This window comes from Catharus ustulatus, chromosome 2 (assembly GCF_009819885.2).
Source record: "Catharus ustulatus isolate bCatUst1 chromosome 2, bCatUst1.pri.v2, whole genome shotgun sequence".
Classification (NCBI taxonomy): domain Eukaryota; kingdom Metazoa; phylum Chordata; class Aves; order Passeriformes; family Turdidae; genus Catharus; species Catharus ustulatus.
This window is the reverse complement of record NC_046222.1, coordinates 102,828,627-102,848,649: the sequence shown is the minus strand read 5'-3', so window position 1 is coordinate 102,848,649 and position 20,023 is coordinate 102,828,627. Positions and strand designations below refer to the sequence as shown.

The following is a 20,023-nucleotide window of genomic DNA, read 5'->3' as shown; positions in this document are numbered from 1 at the left end:
TGAGTCGGGTGTAGATAGTTAAATTCCCAAGAGACATGCTAGATTTTCTATAATTAATAATTAGGGTAGAGAGTATGGTCAAGAAGAAAACAGCTTTATTTTTTTTGTGTAATTTCAATTAAATTTGTTAATGGCAGAATTTTAAAATTGTATAGGATACAAGTTCATAACAGAAATGATGAGTAATACTGCCATGATCTGTAGCAACCTGAGACAAGCAGAAAATCTCCAATCCCTTATGACAAAGGAATGACTACAGCAACCCTTTGTATTAGAGAGTGTAGACAGTAGCCATAGTCAGTAGTCAGTGTAGTTCTCTTTTCTCTGATTGCACTGTTCTATGCAATTGGATTCTTTTATTAAAAAAGAAAATAGAAGGAAAAAAAGTATTTCTGCTTGTTGATGGATTACCAGGTTTTCATTCTTGTGCAAAGTTTTTAATCTCTTTGAAAACTACTATCCAGAGGTTGTTAAAAAGATGTGGCTTAGAGTGTGTACACTTCTTGCAGAAAAGAAAGGTCTTTGGTTGACCGGCTGTTTTATTATTATTGAACTTGTACACCTCATAGTTACTTTTTCTTTACGTTTAGGAAACATGTAAGTTACCCTGTATAAGTGGTTATGCAGCTCTAACTATATGCCTAGCATGTGTTCTAACAGTTTAAAAACATAATGAGTCAAAAAGTATAGGACTTTTTGCCTAAAAGTCATTTAGTTCGGTGGCTCAGTTGAATATATTCAGCAAATAAATCTGACACTTTTCTTTTTGCTGATTGTATGAGAAAGGCTACTAGATTTATTTTTTTCCTTCTTTTTAGATAGACTGAAGGAAGTTTAGGCTATTTTTGTAAATAAAGTAAAAGAATCTCTTCTATCTCCTTATTGAGCATATAATTTCCCAGTCTGTCTTTTGCAAGCACTGCTACAATAGAACTAAGCACACCCCAGTGTAGTAACTCCCGTGTCAGGCTTATTAAATTTCAGCCACCAGAGTGAAGCTGTTTGTGTCTCAAGATGTAAACTTTGACCTCAGCTTGCAGAACTGAGGCAGAAGGGAAGAAAGATTGAGGGAAAGTGGAATGACTTCTAGTCCAGTTCTCCGTATGTCTTTTTATTTTTATCACATTACTCATATGGAAGAATGAAATGATGGACTGAAATTTCTTGCACTCTTTGAGTCTCTGAACACATTTTTTTTTAATTTCATTTAGTAGGATACACAGCAGTATTTCTTGTAACTCTAAGCTGTCACACTCAAAACAGAGTCATAACATAATATTTCCATTATGCCCAGAACCACTCTCTAGCAAAAGAAGATTCAGCCTCTCCCCTTTGAGATAGCTAAAATGATAACCCTAACAGCTACTGTCAGAGAGTCTTCTTCCAGCTTTCTATTTCTCCTGTAGTCCTCATGTGAATTGGGTTCACTGACATGTTAGTGAGATTCTCTCTGAACCTTTTTGTAATTACAGTATTCTTTCAGGATTGTAGTGTGAATAAGTTTTATGTCTTCTTATAAAACATCTCTGATACAGTTGTATTATTTTTCCCCTGCTTTAAACAAGAGATAGTAGTATTTAGGTTAAATGGATTTTGATATTTGAAGACCCTATGCTACTTTAAAGTTGTCATAACGTGCTAAAATAATACAAGGTCAGTATGACTCAAGCATGGGAGTTAAGATTTCTTGATCATCTCGTCTTTGCCAAGAAAGTGACACTCTTAGAAAAGCTTTAAAAGCTAAAATATTTTACGTGAAAGTGGGCACTGAATCCAATACTTCAGCCTTTAGGTAACTGACATGTGCCAAAATATTTTAAGTGTTGTCTGTGTCACTTCTACTATAATAAAATAATTGTGCGCAGTTGTTAAGATCTGATTATTGAGAGATGCCACTATCTGAATTAAAGTGCAACCAGGATCAGGTGCCAAAATCAATAGTATGGATTTTATTTTAACAGTAAAATGTGAGGTAGAAACATAAAAAAAAGAGGAGGGAGAGACAGACCAACAGACAGATTAAGCAGAATATAGTTACCACCGTTAGATCCAACAGCATCCCATAGGTCCTTCTTCATCCTGGGCTTCTTGGTGGTGAGGGTCCTCAAGTTGTAGAAAAATTTTCATTATTTTTACATTTTAGAAAACAAAGGAATTTATGTTCATTGGCTACATAGTTGTCTTATTCTATTGGTTAAATGATTCCTTCACTTCTAACACTAATTAATCCCATGCTCAGTCTTTCTGGGTTTTGAGTCAGTGGGTTTCTTGAGTCAGAGGGTGCTGATCTCCCCCTTGCCGGATTTAGTCTGAGCTGATTTTAGCAGTGTTGCTCACTTGGTTTTCCTTGTCCATTACCAGTGATATATTTTTCTCCTCCAGCTTTTTTTACCTCCCTCTAGTCTGAGATAACACTCAGACAATAATACCACCTTTATCTTTTGTCAAGTTTCCATCAGGTGGCTTAATTTACAGTCCAAGTTCCATGAATCACTGCAGATATATTTGGGGAAGACATCTTCAGTGGTTGCAGATGAGCAATTACTTATTTATGTAGTTTGTCACAATGGGCAAAGTCCTTCAGTGGTAACAGTGTTTGAGGCAGGCAACCATAATTTTTCAAACCTTACAGCAGCATAGAGATTGACGAAGTTTTTTGCAGATGAATATCCCTGGGTTGGAGAATGATAGAGTAGCTTGGGGCTTGGCTGAGTACCTGGCCCCAGGGCTAACCCACCAGGCTCTTAATTAAGAAGATACAATTGGCTGTTCTTCTGCTGACTTTGGTATCACAGTAATCCTTCTGGTTTCATCTACCTTGTGTGGGAGTGGTTTTATGCAAGTGCTTTGGAACATCTCATTTCAAAACAACTTTTTAAACCTTATTTTGCATTCCTTGGGCTAGTGAACTGCTGCTCTGTGTTACCAGCAACATCTCAAGGAGAAGTACCCCCTTGGTGAAAGGCTAACTTCCTTGTGAATGTGCTATAAGCTAATAGGGTGTTCAGAGCTGGTAGTTGCTCCTCTGGTTGAGAACATTGCTTGTATAAATTTCCATGGTATATTAGCTCATATACTCATACATATACTAATGACAGTGTAACTGTTGCCTGAGTTGAGTCTCTCCATACACATTTTAAGAAGCTGTGTCTCTGTAAACTGTAGATTTCCACCCAACAACCAGGGTTTTGCAGGCTCCATATCAACTGCTGTTTGTATAGTTCTGGTTTTTTAATGGTTAACAGCCTAAGAAAGTATATCAGGCAGTTTCTGTGAATCAATAAATTTTCTATTTTTAAACTAATGAGCTGTTGTCACTTAGATGATGCTTAATAAGTACAGTTTTATAATGTTTTGTATTAAGTTATATATATTGCCTTTATATTTTGAAGTTCGATTCCCTCATGCTCTGGAATTGAAATACAGAATTCTCTTTACGTTTTCGTGTGCCTCTTTGTGTTGGTGCCAGAGTATTTGTTTACAGCTCCACATCGGAAGAGTTTGCATGCTTTATTAGTGAACTGTTTCTTTCACTTCACTGTGGCATTAAAAAAGGATAAGGTGTGTATATGAATACAACATAATATTAAGATATGTCTACTCTGTTAATGTAAACTAAAAGTCTTTTAAATTTGTATAGAAGCTTCTTCCTCTCCCCACAGAAGTACCATTTTTCTCTGCATATAAAATGAGAAATTGGCTTCCTCTGTAGCTGTCATTGAAGAATTCTCCCAGTAATACAAATCCAGAGGGGCAAATACTCATTTGGGAACAGTTTCATGTAGCTATTATTGTTTGAGAATCAAATTTACTTCCTTTTTAAACCTGTTAGCAATAACTGGAATTCATGGTAGGATCTTTCAGAGAAGGGCAAACAGACTGACAGCACTGAATTAGCTAATAGCAGCATGTTTCTCTGGACTAAGTAAAGTAATCACAATGTAACATGTTCCCATCTACCTTGGAGTGTACTTATATTAATATTCAAGTACAAGGGAAAATAAGAAGTAGGATTACAAAAATTAAAGCTCTGGAATAGACTTATACCTGCTCCTTACTAAAATTAATAATGTATCTTTTCAGTGAGTTTTTCTAAGTGCTAATCAAAAATGTAATGATTTACAAATCATTACTCAATTAAATTGGAAGCAGCAATTTTAATTTTCAGCCATTATAATAATTTTTTTCTTTATCTTTGGAAATTATGGTTTATCAATCATGCAAAATGGTTTACTGAATAACTTGTTCTTTATAACTAGCTTATAATTTTGAAGTAGCCATTATTTGGTGCTTGATGTTTATTTTAATCGATACTTCAACTTCCTTTAACTTCCAGGAACAATAAGATGAATTTAAGTGGTAGTGGTTATGAGAGTGGAAAGGTACAAGACGTGAATACGGCAGCAGCATTTCCCTTGATTTGGTGGTGCAGACTGCCTTTAGGTTCAGTTTTCCTGGTTGGGTACATCAGCCTTGACATTTAGGCATGGTTCAACTATTTCACTTGAGCATATGTGAAAGAAGTGCTTATTTCCTCCTATGGTAGTGAACTGGGTTTGTCTAAGATGATAAATTTAGATTTCATTTTTCTGCCTAAACAAGTTCATGGAAGGAATGGGGGAATACTACAGCAAAGAATTGAACATTCCTTTTCCTTGTGTGCTTTCAGTACTAAGCATTTTGAACCCCTTCCTTTAAGGAGCCTTTAAGTCTAGAGGCTCCGGATTGGTTTGTATTCATTGGCTAATACTCATCCTGAGTATTATTCTTTAAAAGAGACTTTTGCCTGTAAAACACAGTTCTATTCATATACCCTATATAAGTAAATATATAAAAATAAATGTCTGTATGCTTTATATATACATATGTGCAAGCATATAAATTGTTTATCTGTATAAAAGTGTATATGTGTATCTAACAAAATAGCATGAAAAATGTCAGGGTATGTTAGAAAAACAACCTTAGGCATTTTGGATGGATTGAAAGACTCAGTTTCATTTTCTGAGCTAGTGCTCTAACAGTTAGGCTGTTATGCAGAAGGTAATTTCTGTTGCCTACCTTCTTAATCCCTACTTTTACTGGGCTGCTGTAAGTGATTTCAAGGTCAGCTGTTGGACTGCTGGGATTTGTTATCCTGTTAGCCATCATGGCTAACCATAGTCATGCATTTTTAAACGAACTTTCATAGTAATGAAAGTGCGAATGGAAGAATGTTGAGGGGGAAGTGCAAAACTGATATTTTGACACAAATTGCAAGATAGCTGTGTATACTATAGATTGTTTATTTAGAAAGAAAAAGAAAATCTCCTTTATTTTCTGTTTGCTTAGCTAACTCAGGAGGCTTCAGCTCTAATTCTTAAGTGATTCTTGTGGTTTAACTTTTGCAATTTCAGACCTGTTTCGGTGGCAGTTGTGTACTTGCTACTCTTTTACATTGCTTATATTGGTTTTATCGGTCTCATTTGCTGATACTGGAAGAGGAAAGTCTTGGATTCACTCTGAAAGAAGGGAGAAAAAAATATGGGGAATGACTCATGCACAAATGTTTATTCAGTGACATAGGCTATTTCTTCCTTGGTGACCATTTTTAGTTTTGTGTTTTGTGGGTTTTTTGGGTCTTTTTTGAGATGGAGCTGTAATTTATAAATTGTGGATAGTAATACTTTGACTTCTTCTTTGTGTTGAGAGGATGTTCCTTGTTCCATTTTAAGTTTGCTGTTCAGAGGCCATTAGTTTCCCATTCTTTTCTATTTTCCTGCTTACCAAAACCACCAGTAGAGCCTTGCAAGTTTGTGGATATCCATGTGGCATTTATCTTGACAGTGCTGCTTCCTAAAATTTGTGGTAAGTCCACATACCATTTGGAAATGTCTTGAATGGCTCACTGATACTCACATCCTCAGTTGCTGAAATCCACATATTTCAAGAATTGGTTAAATTGTGTAACTGAATGAGCTAAGAGCACGTGCTGTCTGTGGAGAGAGAGATTGTAGAATGGCAAGATTGATGAGAGATCTCTTTAAAGTACAGAGACTTAGCTGAAAGACATCCTTTCCCTAGCTTTCATACAGTGCTGCAGCATTTTTTTTACTCCTGAGTCTCACAGACTTGACACACCACAGTGAGCTGCTCAGCTGTGTCTTTTGTATGCTTGGGAGGGGGAGAGGAAGAACTGTATGTGATTTTGCTGATATTGAAATAGGTGGGCTTAAGGATCAATGACTTTACTATAACTCTATATGTAGAGGAAATATCTAATCTTGATTGATCTAGTCTCAGTTGTCTCCATTTCAGCTCTTAGATAGATTTCTTATAGGTTAACAGTTTACACTGTACTAAATACCACCAAATGAGTTGCAAAAAAGCAAAGGAAAAATTCACACTTCTATAATTCTATTCTGGTTTATAATTATATTCATCTCTTGTACCCCAGCTGAGTGTTTCAGTAATTTGTCTTTTTTTTTACACTGTTGCATACTCTAAAGAGATTATGGGAATAAAGTGAAAGACTGATAGGAAAGCAAAATCGTAGTCACCTATGTCTTCATTCAGTATTGACGGTGACAAAATCTAATGAATCTTTCTCATTCTCAGGCCAAAACATTGGTAAAAATGACTGTGTCTAAATTTGGCTAAATTGAATACTGAAAATTATTCTCTTCTACACGTGAAATCTGCCTCACAGATATGGGCACAAGAAACCTGTTGCTTTACTTGAAATTCTTCTCTATGATCACTTTTCTATCCCTTATTAAAAAAAAAAAAAAAAACACAACAAAACAAAAAAATATTAAATCCTACAGTTTAGTTATCTGGGGTCTGATTTTGGATTACTGAAATATATTGAATGCGCACAATTAAAATTCTGTTTAAAATGGTTTAGGCTCCTAGCAGAAGGATAAATCACAGGCAAAACTTCAAAACTAGTGTTTAAAATTATCTATGGCTAAAAGGAGGTTTCATGCCTACTAATCTCACCTCCTTGATAAACTAGAGATTATTTTAGAATAGTGATAATATTCAATTAGAAGGTGTATAGCCTTCTAAAAATTACGTTCCATATTCTGAAGTCAGAATTTTCTGTCTTAAACTGTCTTTATGTGTAAGTGATAAAGATAAGGCTTACATACTGTTTTGATGTTTTCTGTTCCCCCAGCCTAGGTAGATCTGCACATCTAATTGTGGCTCTGCAATGATCTGAGCAGATCATCACTCATACATTCACTGTGGTGTGTTGCCAACTGACCTGAAGGTCTTTCTGAGTACATGTCAGCATATTTTTGTGCCAGATCACAAATTGAGTAATCTGGTGCCTCTGTCATTTTGGTCACTTTATTTGTGTTTATTGTGGCTGGCTTTTACACACTCTAAACAATACCAGTGGAACTGTCTGTGCTTTTATATTCAACAAGGGTCACTATAAAAATGACTAGAAGATGATGTGCAACTAGGGAATGAATATTATTCATTCCCAGTGAAATTTAGCAAGCAGATGGACAGTATGTTGTGCTGATAATGTCCATGTAAAAGATATTTCAAGAGATGAGAGCTAGAAATAAAAAGAGTATTTTGAAAGCTTATACATTTACTCGAAATTGCAGGAGCTGAGAATTCTTGCTTTTCCTTCCCATTATTAGGACAGGCCACTGCCACATATGTCCTGTTGTGTTCTCAATTTGTATTCCTGATGGAGGCTTGCAGCTGGGGCTGGATTCACTTGCTGAAATGTGTGTGTGAGTGTGAAACACTTGGGGTGCTGCAGGGCCTCTGACTGCTCATGATAAATGTGAGTCTTGCCCAAGTTACCTTTTTAATTTTAGATGTGTGTGGATGTCTTGGACATACTAGAGTAAATACCAGAGTAAATTAGCACTTGAGTTGAACTTCTAATTCTTCTTGCTTGTTTCATTTCATCAATGGGTTTTATTCATGTGTGGGAGCTAGATATAATTTATTTTATATAGTATATTTATACAGTATGAAATTATGCTTCACTGATATATTTAAATTCGGATCAATCCTTTGAACTGTGTGTGGTTTCTTTCTTGTTACAATGGTAAAAAGCTAACCTGCCTTTTTTTTGGAGATTCCTCCTTTTCAATAGGAATAAGAAATCTTGAAGTTGTATCATTATTTAGTATTTATTTACTGCTCTGTAATTATTAGGGGAACATATAGATCTTCCTTTGTTTTTAATCAAAAGAAACATGTCCTTGGCTTTTATACATGTGTGTAGGAAACGCAGCTTTATCAGCAGTGATCTTCTCAGATTCCAGTTGGATTTTACAATGTATGTATGCATAATTTTTTCCTCAGATTTCAGATTTTGTTCATGTACTGTAGTGAAGCATATCTATTTGAGCAAGTAAAATGTCCACATCCATGCTTTTGTCATCTACTCATGAAAATTAAAATAATATTGATTTTCAAGCAATACAAATATGTAGAATTTTGCAAAAGGTCAATGTCCAGAGTCCAAATGCTATGACTTAAGGCAGAGTGAAAATGATCTCTTTGAAGGTTTTGTAAGCCAGGTATTTTAACTACAATTAATCAGGGGAGAAAAGGAAAGAAGTCTCTGGCATCCTGCTTGTTGAAGCATATACCTTGCTTTGGGGGACTTAGATATATTTAAATTAAATGTAGGATTCAAACGTGTTGACTAATTTGGGGGTATTCTTGTTTGGTTGGTTTGTGGTTTATTGTGTTTCTCAGCACCTAGAAAACCACATTCTAACACAGTATGAATAAGTAAACCATTACCTATTTTAATAGGTTTCACTCAAACTTGTTCATAAGTGCTCTTCCCATTGAGAAACTATAACATTGCATAAAAGACTGCTTTTAGTTATGCAATCTGGACATTGTTAAGCTTTTTTTGAGGAAAATAAATAAAATTTAATTCACAAGTCAACTGTGTAATACTTGAAATGCAGGAGACTATTAAAACTAATATCTTTAGCTATAAAGTTGAACTTTTCACTTCAAATAGATTCACATGTCATTATTGTAGAGAACCGTAGGAAAATATTCATGTTCTAGGACTTTTTGTTTCCTTGCTTCGTTTAATTCTGCTTAGCTTGATATGTACTATTTAATAGGATAAGGATTGATTTTCAGTTTCAAATTTTAACTTAGGATAAGGATTTTATGTCCTTCACCTGGTGAGTCTTAGATATAGAAGAAAAACTAGTTCATAAAAAAAAAAGGAAAGTGAAATCTGTGAATTTTAAAAACTATATTCTTAATTTACCTTCCTAGCTTACAGAAAGTACCAGTTGGCATTTTCAAGCAAAATGGAAGAATTTTTTTTATTGTTCTTTTTTCTTTTCTTCTTTCTTGTGTTAGCCAGCTTAACAATTTTCAGAGCCCATTTACATCTGTTTCTGTTGTGATACCTTTCCTGCATGTGTGAGGATTCTCCAAGATCACTTGTAGTTATTTTCCCTTAACTGTAGTTGTTTAAGGATGTTTCAAAGAGTAGTACAGGTGGGGGTGGTTTTTGCCTCTATTTTTAAGGTAATAGTTTTTTGTGAACCCTTTGCTGCTCTGCTAAACATTCCAGACAAGTATGTTGGGTCTTTGTCTTTTGGTCCAACATCCCCTCTAGTTACTGAAAGGAGACGTGGACTACGGCACGCTGGGAGGTGGCAGAGAATGTGTATTCTGCACTTCTGTATGTTCACACGATGGTGAAATGGCCCCTGTGTTTCTCCTTTGCTTTTAGATCAGAATGGTCTGCTGATCTCGGGATGACAGATTGCTGTGGTGACGTAGGGGGCATTTGTCAGACACATGTGATGTACTCATGGACTCTGTGCTTCTTTCTTCAGACTGTTTTCTTCACAGTATCTTTGTTAAAACTTAAAGTTTAATCACTCCTGCATAATTCTTATGTATTCACAAAGTGACACAATATCCACATAAATAATTTCACTATTTTATTACCTCCAATAAAAATATTTTTATTTGGCCAAGGACATGTTGATAAGTGAAGTCCCTAGTTTTCTAAATAAATCTCATAAGAGTAACTTCTTTCTTTCCTTACTTTTGCCTTTCATTTCTAAAGTGATGATAATAAACATGTCTTTAGAGATACAGAAGGCAGAGATATGCAAGAGAAGGAAATTAAAGCATGGTTAACAGCAGTAGCTGACTTCTCAGAGACTACTTAAAAAGATAAACAGACTGGTAGAAAAGCCAGTGTTTGAGATCTTTGCTGAAATGAAGACAAGAGCTGGAAGTACATTTCATCCCCATATTAGTGTTAAATTAAATGTTAATGACCCTATTTTTCAAAAATTTGTAGAGGGGGGAGGGGAGGAAGGGGCGAATTGTTTGTTTGTCTTTAAAAAAAACAGCTTTAAGCCTAAACCCACCTTTGACATATAAGCTGATAGTATCACTGCCAAAATTCAGTCTGAAGTTTACCCTTGTCTGAAATCCCCTGGAAATACGAGTGTGTTTCACTTGAGTAATCTCTTGTGATCCAGTGGTGCCTGCAGTGCTGTAATAATGACCATAATGTCTTTGAAGGCACTTGGAAGCTTCCTCTCAAAGACAGTCTTAAATGATATATATTTTTTTTTTTACAGTTTACATGGAATATGTAATGGTATCCCCCCAAGTACTAGATTTCCTTCCTTCCTTTCTTTTCTTTCTCACGGCAAGTATAAATAGACTATTTTAATTAAGACACTGCTTGCTAACTTGGATAGTAAAGAAAGGTGATGGAATAGCAAGTTCAGGTAGTTATTTGTTGAGACCCTAAATTACCTTTTTTTAATGCAGAAATGACAGCTTGAAAAACCTGGGTACCTCTGAGGTCCTAGTAGAAGCCTTGGTTCCCTCTTGCAAATAAAGGGAGGAATTTTATCTACTTTGCTATGTGCCCTCTGGCTCCTGGCAGTTCATGTCTGACCATTTATGTGGTCTCTTAGCAAGACCAGCTGCTTACTTGTTTGTATTTTTTTTTTTGCCCAGATACTGAGCGTCTCTATTCACAAGTATATGAAGAGATCTGTGGGCGTTTTGGAAAGACCTATACCTGGGATGTGAAATCCTTGGTCCTAGGTAGACAAGCCCCAGAAGCAGCAGAGTTCATCCGAAATGCTCTAGATCTTCCAATAACCAAAGAAGAGTTCTTAATGGAGAGTAAAATGAAGTTGGAGAAGATATTCCATACTGCTGAGTTGATGCCAGGTATGTTTGTTTGCACCATTTGTAAACTCTTTATGGAATTCATTAAATGCTAAACAAAGTAGAAATTTGTAATCTGCTTTCCACAGATTGCAGTTGCTTACAGATTATGTTTCATTTCTCTTGTTTTAGAAAATTTACCCAAGCCTACCTGTTTATTTACCTGTTTAAAAGGATGTTTTACCTGTTAAAGTTGACAGAATATATTTTCTCTGTTTACTTGGAGAAAAGTTTTTTTTCATGTTTTTAAAAGAACAAAAAAGACTAGATACATGTGCATGAATTCTATTTGGTAAACTATTCTATTTGGTAAATTTTTTATAATTGTTGTTGGCAGCTGTGTTTTACCTGGCTGTGAGCATAGTCTGACTTTTTTAAGCACGGATGCATTTGCCTGCACATCTAAAAGGATGTGGGCCCATGGGATTCTGTTGAGATTAATCTTGCCTAACCCAAAAACTGTAATTCAAGTACAGGGTCTGATTGTGTCAGTGGAGAAGGAAAGTTTTTCAGGTTATCCTAAGACACGTGAGTTTCCTTACCTTCTGAAGATATGTGTCTTTTACCAGTGATTGTGGAGGCTGCTCAAGTGAGTAGCTTCAATGATAAGCAAGAGGATAAATCTTACCTGTAGTGTAAATACATTCTTTTGTATTCAATTACATTTAGACTTGAAATGCTTAGAGACAAATCTTCAGCCATGCAACGTATCAGTACTTAAAGCTAGGATTGCTGCTAACTTTGTATGCAATGTTAAACTTTCTGGAGCAAATATCAATAATTTATGATGGGAAAAAAACAAAAAACAGAACCCCAGAAGGAGACGACTATAAGAAAAGTATTAGAAGTGAAATAACTGCATGTCACCATAGATGTTTAATAGTTACCATTTTTTCTCTTTGAATATGAGCTCGTTTGTTCTGAAAATTTCTACAGTGCATTAATATTTTAATTTTTAGGTGCTTTTTTATACCTAGCTTCATAATGCATTAAGTGGATGAAAGTTTAAAATATGTGATATGTTAGGAATAAATAACAAGTAGCAAAAAATGTGTGACTTTTTCAGCAGCTTAGAGAAATAGTATGTTGTGTGTCTAACTTAGTTCTCTCTCTTAGTTATCTCTCTCTTAAGTCTTTTATATGCAAGATTTTTCAAATTGCATCTCTCTCACTTATAGATCCACCTGAAACTGTAAGCCTAGTTAAGCTTTTCAGAAAAAAACAAGAAAGTTGGATTGATGTGTTTTTCATTTTTCATCTCAAGCTTCTGAGATTGACTTTTCAAATACATCTTTTGCAAACCAAACAAAAAAAGCCTTGTCTGGGTTTAGAAAATGCCAGATGAACAGACTGGGTAAAATGTTAGGTGGCACAGAGAAGAGTTTCTGTAAACAAACAAGTAATTGATGTTATTTAATGGATATTCCATTCCTGCTGAAGACTGTGATAATGTGGCTGAGTTAGAAAGGTGGTTGGACAGATAAACCAAAGGAAACACTAAGTTTTCTACTGTTCCTGCTTCAAAAAGTGAATTTTGGCCTCACTGAAGCTGGACTATTATGGATGAAACTGATGCCTTAAGTTTAAGCTTTCATATTTACCAGATTCTGTACTGCATTAGAATATAACCCCAAACTTCATATGAAGTTTTAGCAAGTTCTCTTCACGGTTTAGTTAGACAAAACAATCCTTTCCCAGCCTGAGAACCAAGGACATTGTTGCAGCTTCAGGCCCGAAAAGTGAAAACAACAGTGAATTGAGGAGAGCAGTGTGGGAGGATGGGACTTCATAGCCTGAAGCTGTAAGTGGACAATTAACCCCAATATGTAAATGGACCAAAACTTATAAAAGTGTGAAAATATGTGATTGTCCATCTTGGGTGGAGCCATGGCTGGGCTCTTGTACTGCCCAAGGTGTATTCTTTGAAGGCATTTTTAATAAATATCTACTTTATTCCTTTAGCACTGTGTAACCTATGTTCTGGGTAGCCTCTCAAGGCATCAGAACAAGCAAAATTCATCTTAGGAAAAGCATGTAAACATTTTCATCATCACCAAAATTGTTCAAGTGATTATTTTTTCAGTTCAACTAAATACACATGATAACTTCTTTCAGTCTATATTCTAAAGTAGAATTGATGTGAACTAGGATACAAGCTGAATTGCCATGAATTTTGGGAAACCAGGTTGATGAAAGCTAATAAACTAGAGGAAAATGTCTCTAGCTACTTACTATTCAGTTTCTTTAAGAACTGTTCTGCAGTTAACCAGATTTTTAAATCTGATTCTGTCTATTTGTATCTTCCGCGGATGTTCATTAATGGATTGTGGATTTATTCTACAGTCACTTAATGTTCTTGAATTAAGAATGGGCTTTTGCATACGTTGTGCAAGATGTAAGATTTTGGTAACGTTTTGAGTTTGCATTGTTCTCCGACTAAACTGATCTTTCAGATGGTTACAGGTAAATACAGTAAAGTCAATTGTCATATTAACAGTGTAAGAGGACTCTAAAGTGCTGTGTCTTTGGTAATCTTTTGAAAGTTAATAGGCAGGGGAGGTTCTATTTTCCAATCAGTTTCTAAAGATTGTCAAAAAAATTGGTTTGATGTTTGATTTGGTGGAAAGCACTGTTAAACAATGACCAATGGTGTTTGAAAAAGTGACTCAAAGTGGCACTTGTTTCTGGATGAGCTATGCACATGATCTTGCCAAAGGTGATAGCTCTGTAAATTCCTAAATCAAGTAAATGACAGGTATTTGATGGTTAAGGATAGTGTGGAAGTTGAATGAATATATAATTGACAAAGCAGTTCTTCGTCTGTCAAGTTAGAACCTGTCCTGGTTCTGGCTGAGATAGAGTTTATTTTTTTCTTAGTAGCAGGTGCAGTGCTGTCTTTTGGATTTAGTACAAGAATAAAGTTGATAACAAGCACACTGATGTTTAAGTAGTTACCCCAAATCAAGGATTTCTCATTCTCTCATGCTCTACCAGTGAATAAGTGCACAGTAAGCCAGGTGGGAGCATGGCCAGGACAGCTTACGTGAACTGGCCAAAGGGATATTCCATACCATAGCGCCTCATAAATTCCCTGTGTATAAACCAGGGCTGTTACTCAGGAGAGGAACCAATTGTCCTTTGCGGATGGTCAGGGCATCAGGTGGTGAGCAATTGTACTGTGCATCACTCTTCTTGGATTTTGTGTCTTATCCCCTCTCCCTTTCATTGTACAACTGGTAGTATTAATATTATCATTATTACTTTGATTACTTTTAATTATTAATCTTTCTTATCTCAACCCACAAGTTGGTTTTTTTCCTGATTCTTCTTCCTGACCCAGCAGGTAGGACACGCACACTAAGTGAGAAGCTGTGCAGTACTTAGTGTCCAGCTGGGGTTAAACCATAGCTCAGGGTTTGTGACAGGCATACCACTTAACATACAACACCTCTGAGACATAAGTGGCTGGAGGCAGAATTTTGGCTATTTCAGTATGGCCAGACTGACAGACAAGCTTCAATATATCATGCTGTGGTCAAAATACAAATTTCAGCTAAGAAGCAGTTCCATCCATTTCTAATGGAATTTTCTGGTAACTTTTAGAGAGTTTTTCACTGTTAGATTTATTTTTAGTTCTAAAAGAATCTTAAGGAATGGTAATTTTGATTCAGTGGAGAAAGAAATTAATCCAAGATGACACTTACAAAATGACAGTCCTGCCACTGGCTGCTTTTCTAAATATTTCTGTCAGAGTATAGACATTGTTATCTACAAGAGTAATGCAGTAAGCTTTCTGTTTCTGCAAATGCATTTTGAGTATTTCTATGTTGCAGGGAAGTGCATAGTCAGAAAATGAGGGAATGACGAGCAGAAGAAAACCATGCATATTTACCTATATATAGTATATAGGTGTGCTTTTGCATAAATCTAGAATATGTAAAGAGTAAGAAAAACTGAATTCCAAATTATATAGCTGTCAACAGTTACTATAATCATGTCAGGGTTATGAAACTACTGTTATTCCTTCACTGTAGTCTCTGGGTTTTGGCCCATCATCATTATCACAAAGCACAGATCTTTAAGGATTGTGTGGCTGTGTATGCCTTTCAGACATTTTCCATTCCTGGGTTGTTTTCAGGATAACTGGGATTTAGTTGTTGCATCTCCTCTTCAGCCAGTGCAGAATGTGATGTGCATACTATTTTCCAGTTCAAGTACCGTTGACTGTCCCTTGCAGCCATGAGGAGATAATTTCATACCTCAATTTTAGTACCAAATGAAGCCAGTCAGAAAGCACAAAAAGAGAAGAAAGGCAAACGGATCAAATTTCAATGGCAATTCACTCCAAATTTCTTTTTTCTTGAACATTTTCATTGAACCAACAATCTAGTTTGCTTAATTTGCTTCCTTGATTCATATTGTGCCCTTGACACAGACTTCCTACCATGAGCTTTTCTTTTCCTTGCTGTTTTTGTTTTCATGGTAAGAAGCTCTGGTGAGTCTGTGCTGGGCTCAGTGAGCCTGTAACCCCCCTAGAAATCAGCCAATTAGCTGCAAACTTGGAATGATGCTTCCTGTTTGGCTGATATCAAACATTTGGCCTTTACATCAAATCCTAAAGGACAGCATCCCAAATATGCTTTTGTCAGGAAATCAGCGACACATTTGATGCAGGTTTTGAATTGTGTAAAATTTATACTTATAAAACTTGTAAAACCTATATTCCTTCTATGGTCATGCATGTGCCAGTATGTCCAGATTAAAATGAGAGTAATAATTTGATGAATAGAGTCTCTCCAAACAGAAGGAACTCTGATGCTTTCTAGGGAGCAGTAAGATGAGAAGAAAAATTCCTTATTAATAGTCATGGCCTTCCAAAGCGAGGGATAGGCTACTGGTTTCCACCTTCACTTTCGTAGCTTAATGAAAGGATGACATACCATTGCAAAAAGCATTTTTAAACAGTATGTCATAACAAATAAAGAAGCAGGTTGGTCTGTGAGTTGTGTTTCCATAGTTTCATGAGATTCAGGAATGGAATGGAATGGAATGGAATGGAATGGAATGGAATGGAATGGAATGGAATGGAACTATTTCAGTTGGAAGGGACTTACAAATGTCATCTAGTCCAACTGCCATTTGAGGACTGACCAAGTTAAAACGTTTATGAAAATTAAACCGAGCAGTGGGTAACCCCATCTCTGCCACACTGTCGCCTTCACAGCAGCAATCCTGACTTCACCTAAAGATTGAGAGCAAGTGTATAAAATTAATAGCGCTGGTGATGGGCTTGCCATTGTTGTAGCACACTAGATTGCATAAAAAATATTTAAAAATAATTTTGTTACTTAAGTTAACAAGCAGCATCTTCTTTATCTAAGTGAGGTTGTTTTGTTTTGCTGAATGCTTTTAGTGCTCAGAGGCTACTAATGTTTCTTGCCGTAGATTTGTTTTTGTGAATTTAAGGATTATCATGGAATTGGTTAGAAATCTAATCAACCTGACAAGCTCTGAATGCTAATGTTAACTTTTCTTTGATTAAAGAAAGTGATGAAATCTTGAAAAGTCAGATTTAATAAATAAATAAATAAGTTACACCACCCCCAACTACCCCTCCCAAGAAAGCATAAGCATGTATAGATAAAATAAAATATATATATAAGGAAAGATCTGGTTGCCCATGAAATACAGTTTTTGTTCTCTGTTAAAAAGAACTTTGTAACATATTTCCATTCTCTATTTTTTCAAACCAGCACATTAATTATTAAAAAAAATTGGGAAGAAAATCTTTCTTTTGGATCATAGTTACAGTTGACAATAATATCAATGTGACTAATAGTAGTCATTACTACATAGTACAAAGGAAAGTGGTCTTTATAGCTTACTTAAATAAGGAGAATGAGTATCTTTTCAACAATGAAAATTAACTGTCAACCAAATGATTGTGATTATAAAATACAGACAAACATAGCACAGGATTGTAACTGGATCACTTACCAAATAACCACTAACTACCTCGGGAGAGGGATAAGACAATCTGTAAAATTTTTGAAATACCTCACTTTTTCTAAAGTATTTTTGTAGTCCCAAAACTATGCCAAAGGATACCCAGCAGCAGTGGGTAGAACTAAAATTGTTACTTTAATCATAATTATTTGAGACCTATGTGAGTAAAGGTTGCTGGATTTCATGATACTTGTGAAACCCTTCCAAGTCAGCTTATTCTGTGATTCTGGGAAATGAGAAGCAGTATTTTTATTAAATGAGTAAAAGTGTGGAGAAGCTTTTGAACATAGTAAGTCATCTTTGTATCAGTTTTAAAGTATCCATTTTCTATTTTGAGTTTTCAGAGTTCGTGTGTTTACTTTTTGAAGAAAACAACTATGAAGTAATCCTACAATATATTTTTTCTTAGATTATTAGATGTCTGACACTGTAATTGCTTTAATAAGGACAGTGATCATTTAGAAGAATATGAGGTATTATTGTATATGAGGGTTCTGTCTTGCAGCCTGCTCAAAATGTTTTTCCCTTGGTTAACACTTTAGCTAAATTAGTTGTAAATTATAAAGGAATGTTATGTATGATGGTTGGGGCAGATCTGAAAGCCCTGTGAGCTCTTTGGATTTTGTTTAAGGGTGGGAAAATGTGGATATATCTGCTATATGTCCTTCCTACCATGTGAGAATATTTACTTTCAGATAAATTAAGAACAATACACACACATTTGCTATTTCTGTATTGCCTGTTGATTTCTTGGTGTTCTTTCTGGGATTGCATTGTGGATAAAATGCTGTTAATCAGAAATAAGCCATAATTGATACCTAGGTGCCACTCAGGGAAGAGCTAAGCAGTGGCAAGAGGGTTATAGTACACTGTGGTGTTTGTGAAAGGATTTTGAAGCTTAGTTTTCATACACTCTACCTTATAAATTCTAGATTTTTGACTTATTATGGTCCTATTTTCAACGTGTACTTTTTCTGGAGAGAAGATCTTGTGAAGTTACTTTCAAGGACTTTATCTCATATAGCTTATGTTCATCATTTTAGGATTGAGACATTAGAGAAGACAGGGGGGCTGTCTGTGTAGGCTTGAGCATTTATGTGACCTTGCTCCTGCACTCTGACAGTACACAAACCAGCTGTTTTCCTGAAGCTGGAAGACTGTAGGACTTCGGCTGTGTGTATAAGACCATCAAATATATAGTGGATTTTCAGGCTAAGGTATTGTCAGAGCTTGTCTGTATGATGGTATTATGCCTTCAAATGAATCAACTGCAAGCAGAAATAAAAACACCAGTGTGAGTGAGTGAGGGTCCATAGTGATGCAGAGTCTCCAGGGAGGTGCAAAGGAGAGCTTATTTATTGCAAAAACCAGGCTTTTTTAAGCAATTAACCCATTATCAGCTACATACTTTGAAATCATAGCAAACGCAATTCAACCAACCACCATACACCAGGATGTGAACATGTAATGGTTACATAACATGTTTTTCTACCCCTAATTCAGTCTTTTTCCCACAGTCCTTTTCTGCTTAGCCAAAGTAACAGGCCTGAGCCATGATTTTACAGGGCCTTCCCTTTATAAGGTTTACCTATTTGCAACACACCAGACATTCAGTTGGGGAGCAGAAGAAACTGAAATTAAGGTTCAGTCCTGAAGTGGAATGTATAATTCTCTTCCTTATGTCAAGTGTTTTCTCAGTTTATCATGGAGATCACTTTCTTGCTTATCTTGAAAAACATTCTTGTATAATTCTGTAACACAGACAAAAGTTTAGTTGGAGACTAACATTTGAAAAAATAGAAGAGTTTTATAATCTTTCCTTCTTTCTCTGAAAGCATTTCAAAAGAAATAGATCTGAATCTGGACATGCAGAAGTAGTACAAGTTAAGAACAGTGTTTCATTCAGAGATAGATAAATAGAAGAAAGGAATGGTACAAAAATTGGAGATAACAAAATAAAATGTAGCAAAAATGTGTGTGCTGTTCACTGTTCAAAACTATTGTGCATGGCTCAGAGATCATGTTTGTATAAAGCTAAAAGGAAAATAAAATTTCTCTTTGCTTTCCATCAATTTGAATTAGTTTTCAGGAGTTTCATCTTGTTAATTTTCACTTCATGATCAATAATCATGATGTCATTTGATTATAAAATGTGATAGCTTAAACGGAATAATGTAGAAAACAGTGTTGTAAGATCATGTAAACAATTAGAATTAGATCATTTTAATGTACCATTATTTGGTTTCCTGAGGTCTTGGTGTACAAGTTTGTATTAGTCAATTAGAAGGAAAATGTGACAGTTAGCCCAAGAGTTTTGTTGTTCAGTATGTCTTACTTTTAGTTTGCCAGTTGATCCAATGTATTAGTCACCATTATATCTGCTGAATCTAAAGAGGACAACACCGCATCTGGAGTCTAATGGAGGGATAAAAGTTCATTTTTCAAAAAATAAAATATGTTTTCCTGTAATTTTCAGAACAAAAGAGCCAATCTCTTTCTTTTAAATGTGTCTGTGGTCTCGGAAGAAATAGGTCCTTTCTGTTGGTTTAATTTGTTTTCTTTTTTTTTTTTTTTTTTGAAGTTGTTAACTTCATTGGCATTTGTGATTAATTGGACTTTAAAGATGCTGACATTTAAAGCTGATCCTCCTTCTTTGTACGTCCTATAACGAAACTCTGCTTACAGTTCTTTTCCTGTGAAGTAGTCACTGGTGTTTAACTGTTGCAGTTAATATCTATTAAGTATATTATATATTAAGCTTCTGTGTCAAACTGAAACTTCTTTAAAGAGCATAAAGATACGACTGAAAACAAGGGTA

At 35.4% G+C, this 20,023-nt stretch overlaps 1 protein-coding gene across 1 annotated transcript in view; it reads left to right on the top strand.

Annotated features, from left to right (window-relative positions):
- LOC116992462 (pseudouridine 5'-phosphatase) overlaps positions 1 to 20,023 on the top strand; it is a 67,110-nt gene that overhangs the window by 12,665 nt on the left and 34,422 nt on the right. Inside the window, exon 2 of the mRNA XM_033052131.1 lies at positions 10,984 to 11,202. Within this exon, the coding sequence (XP_032908022.1) occupies positions 10,984 to 11,202 (219 nt within the window). The remainder of the gene's footprint in view (positions 1 to 10,983; positions 11,203 to 20,023) is intronic.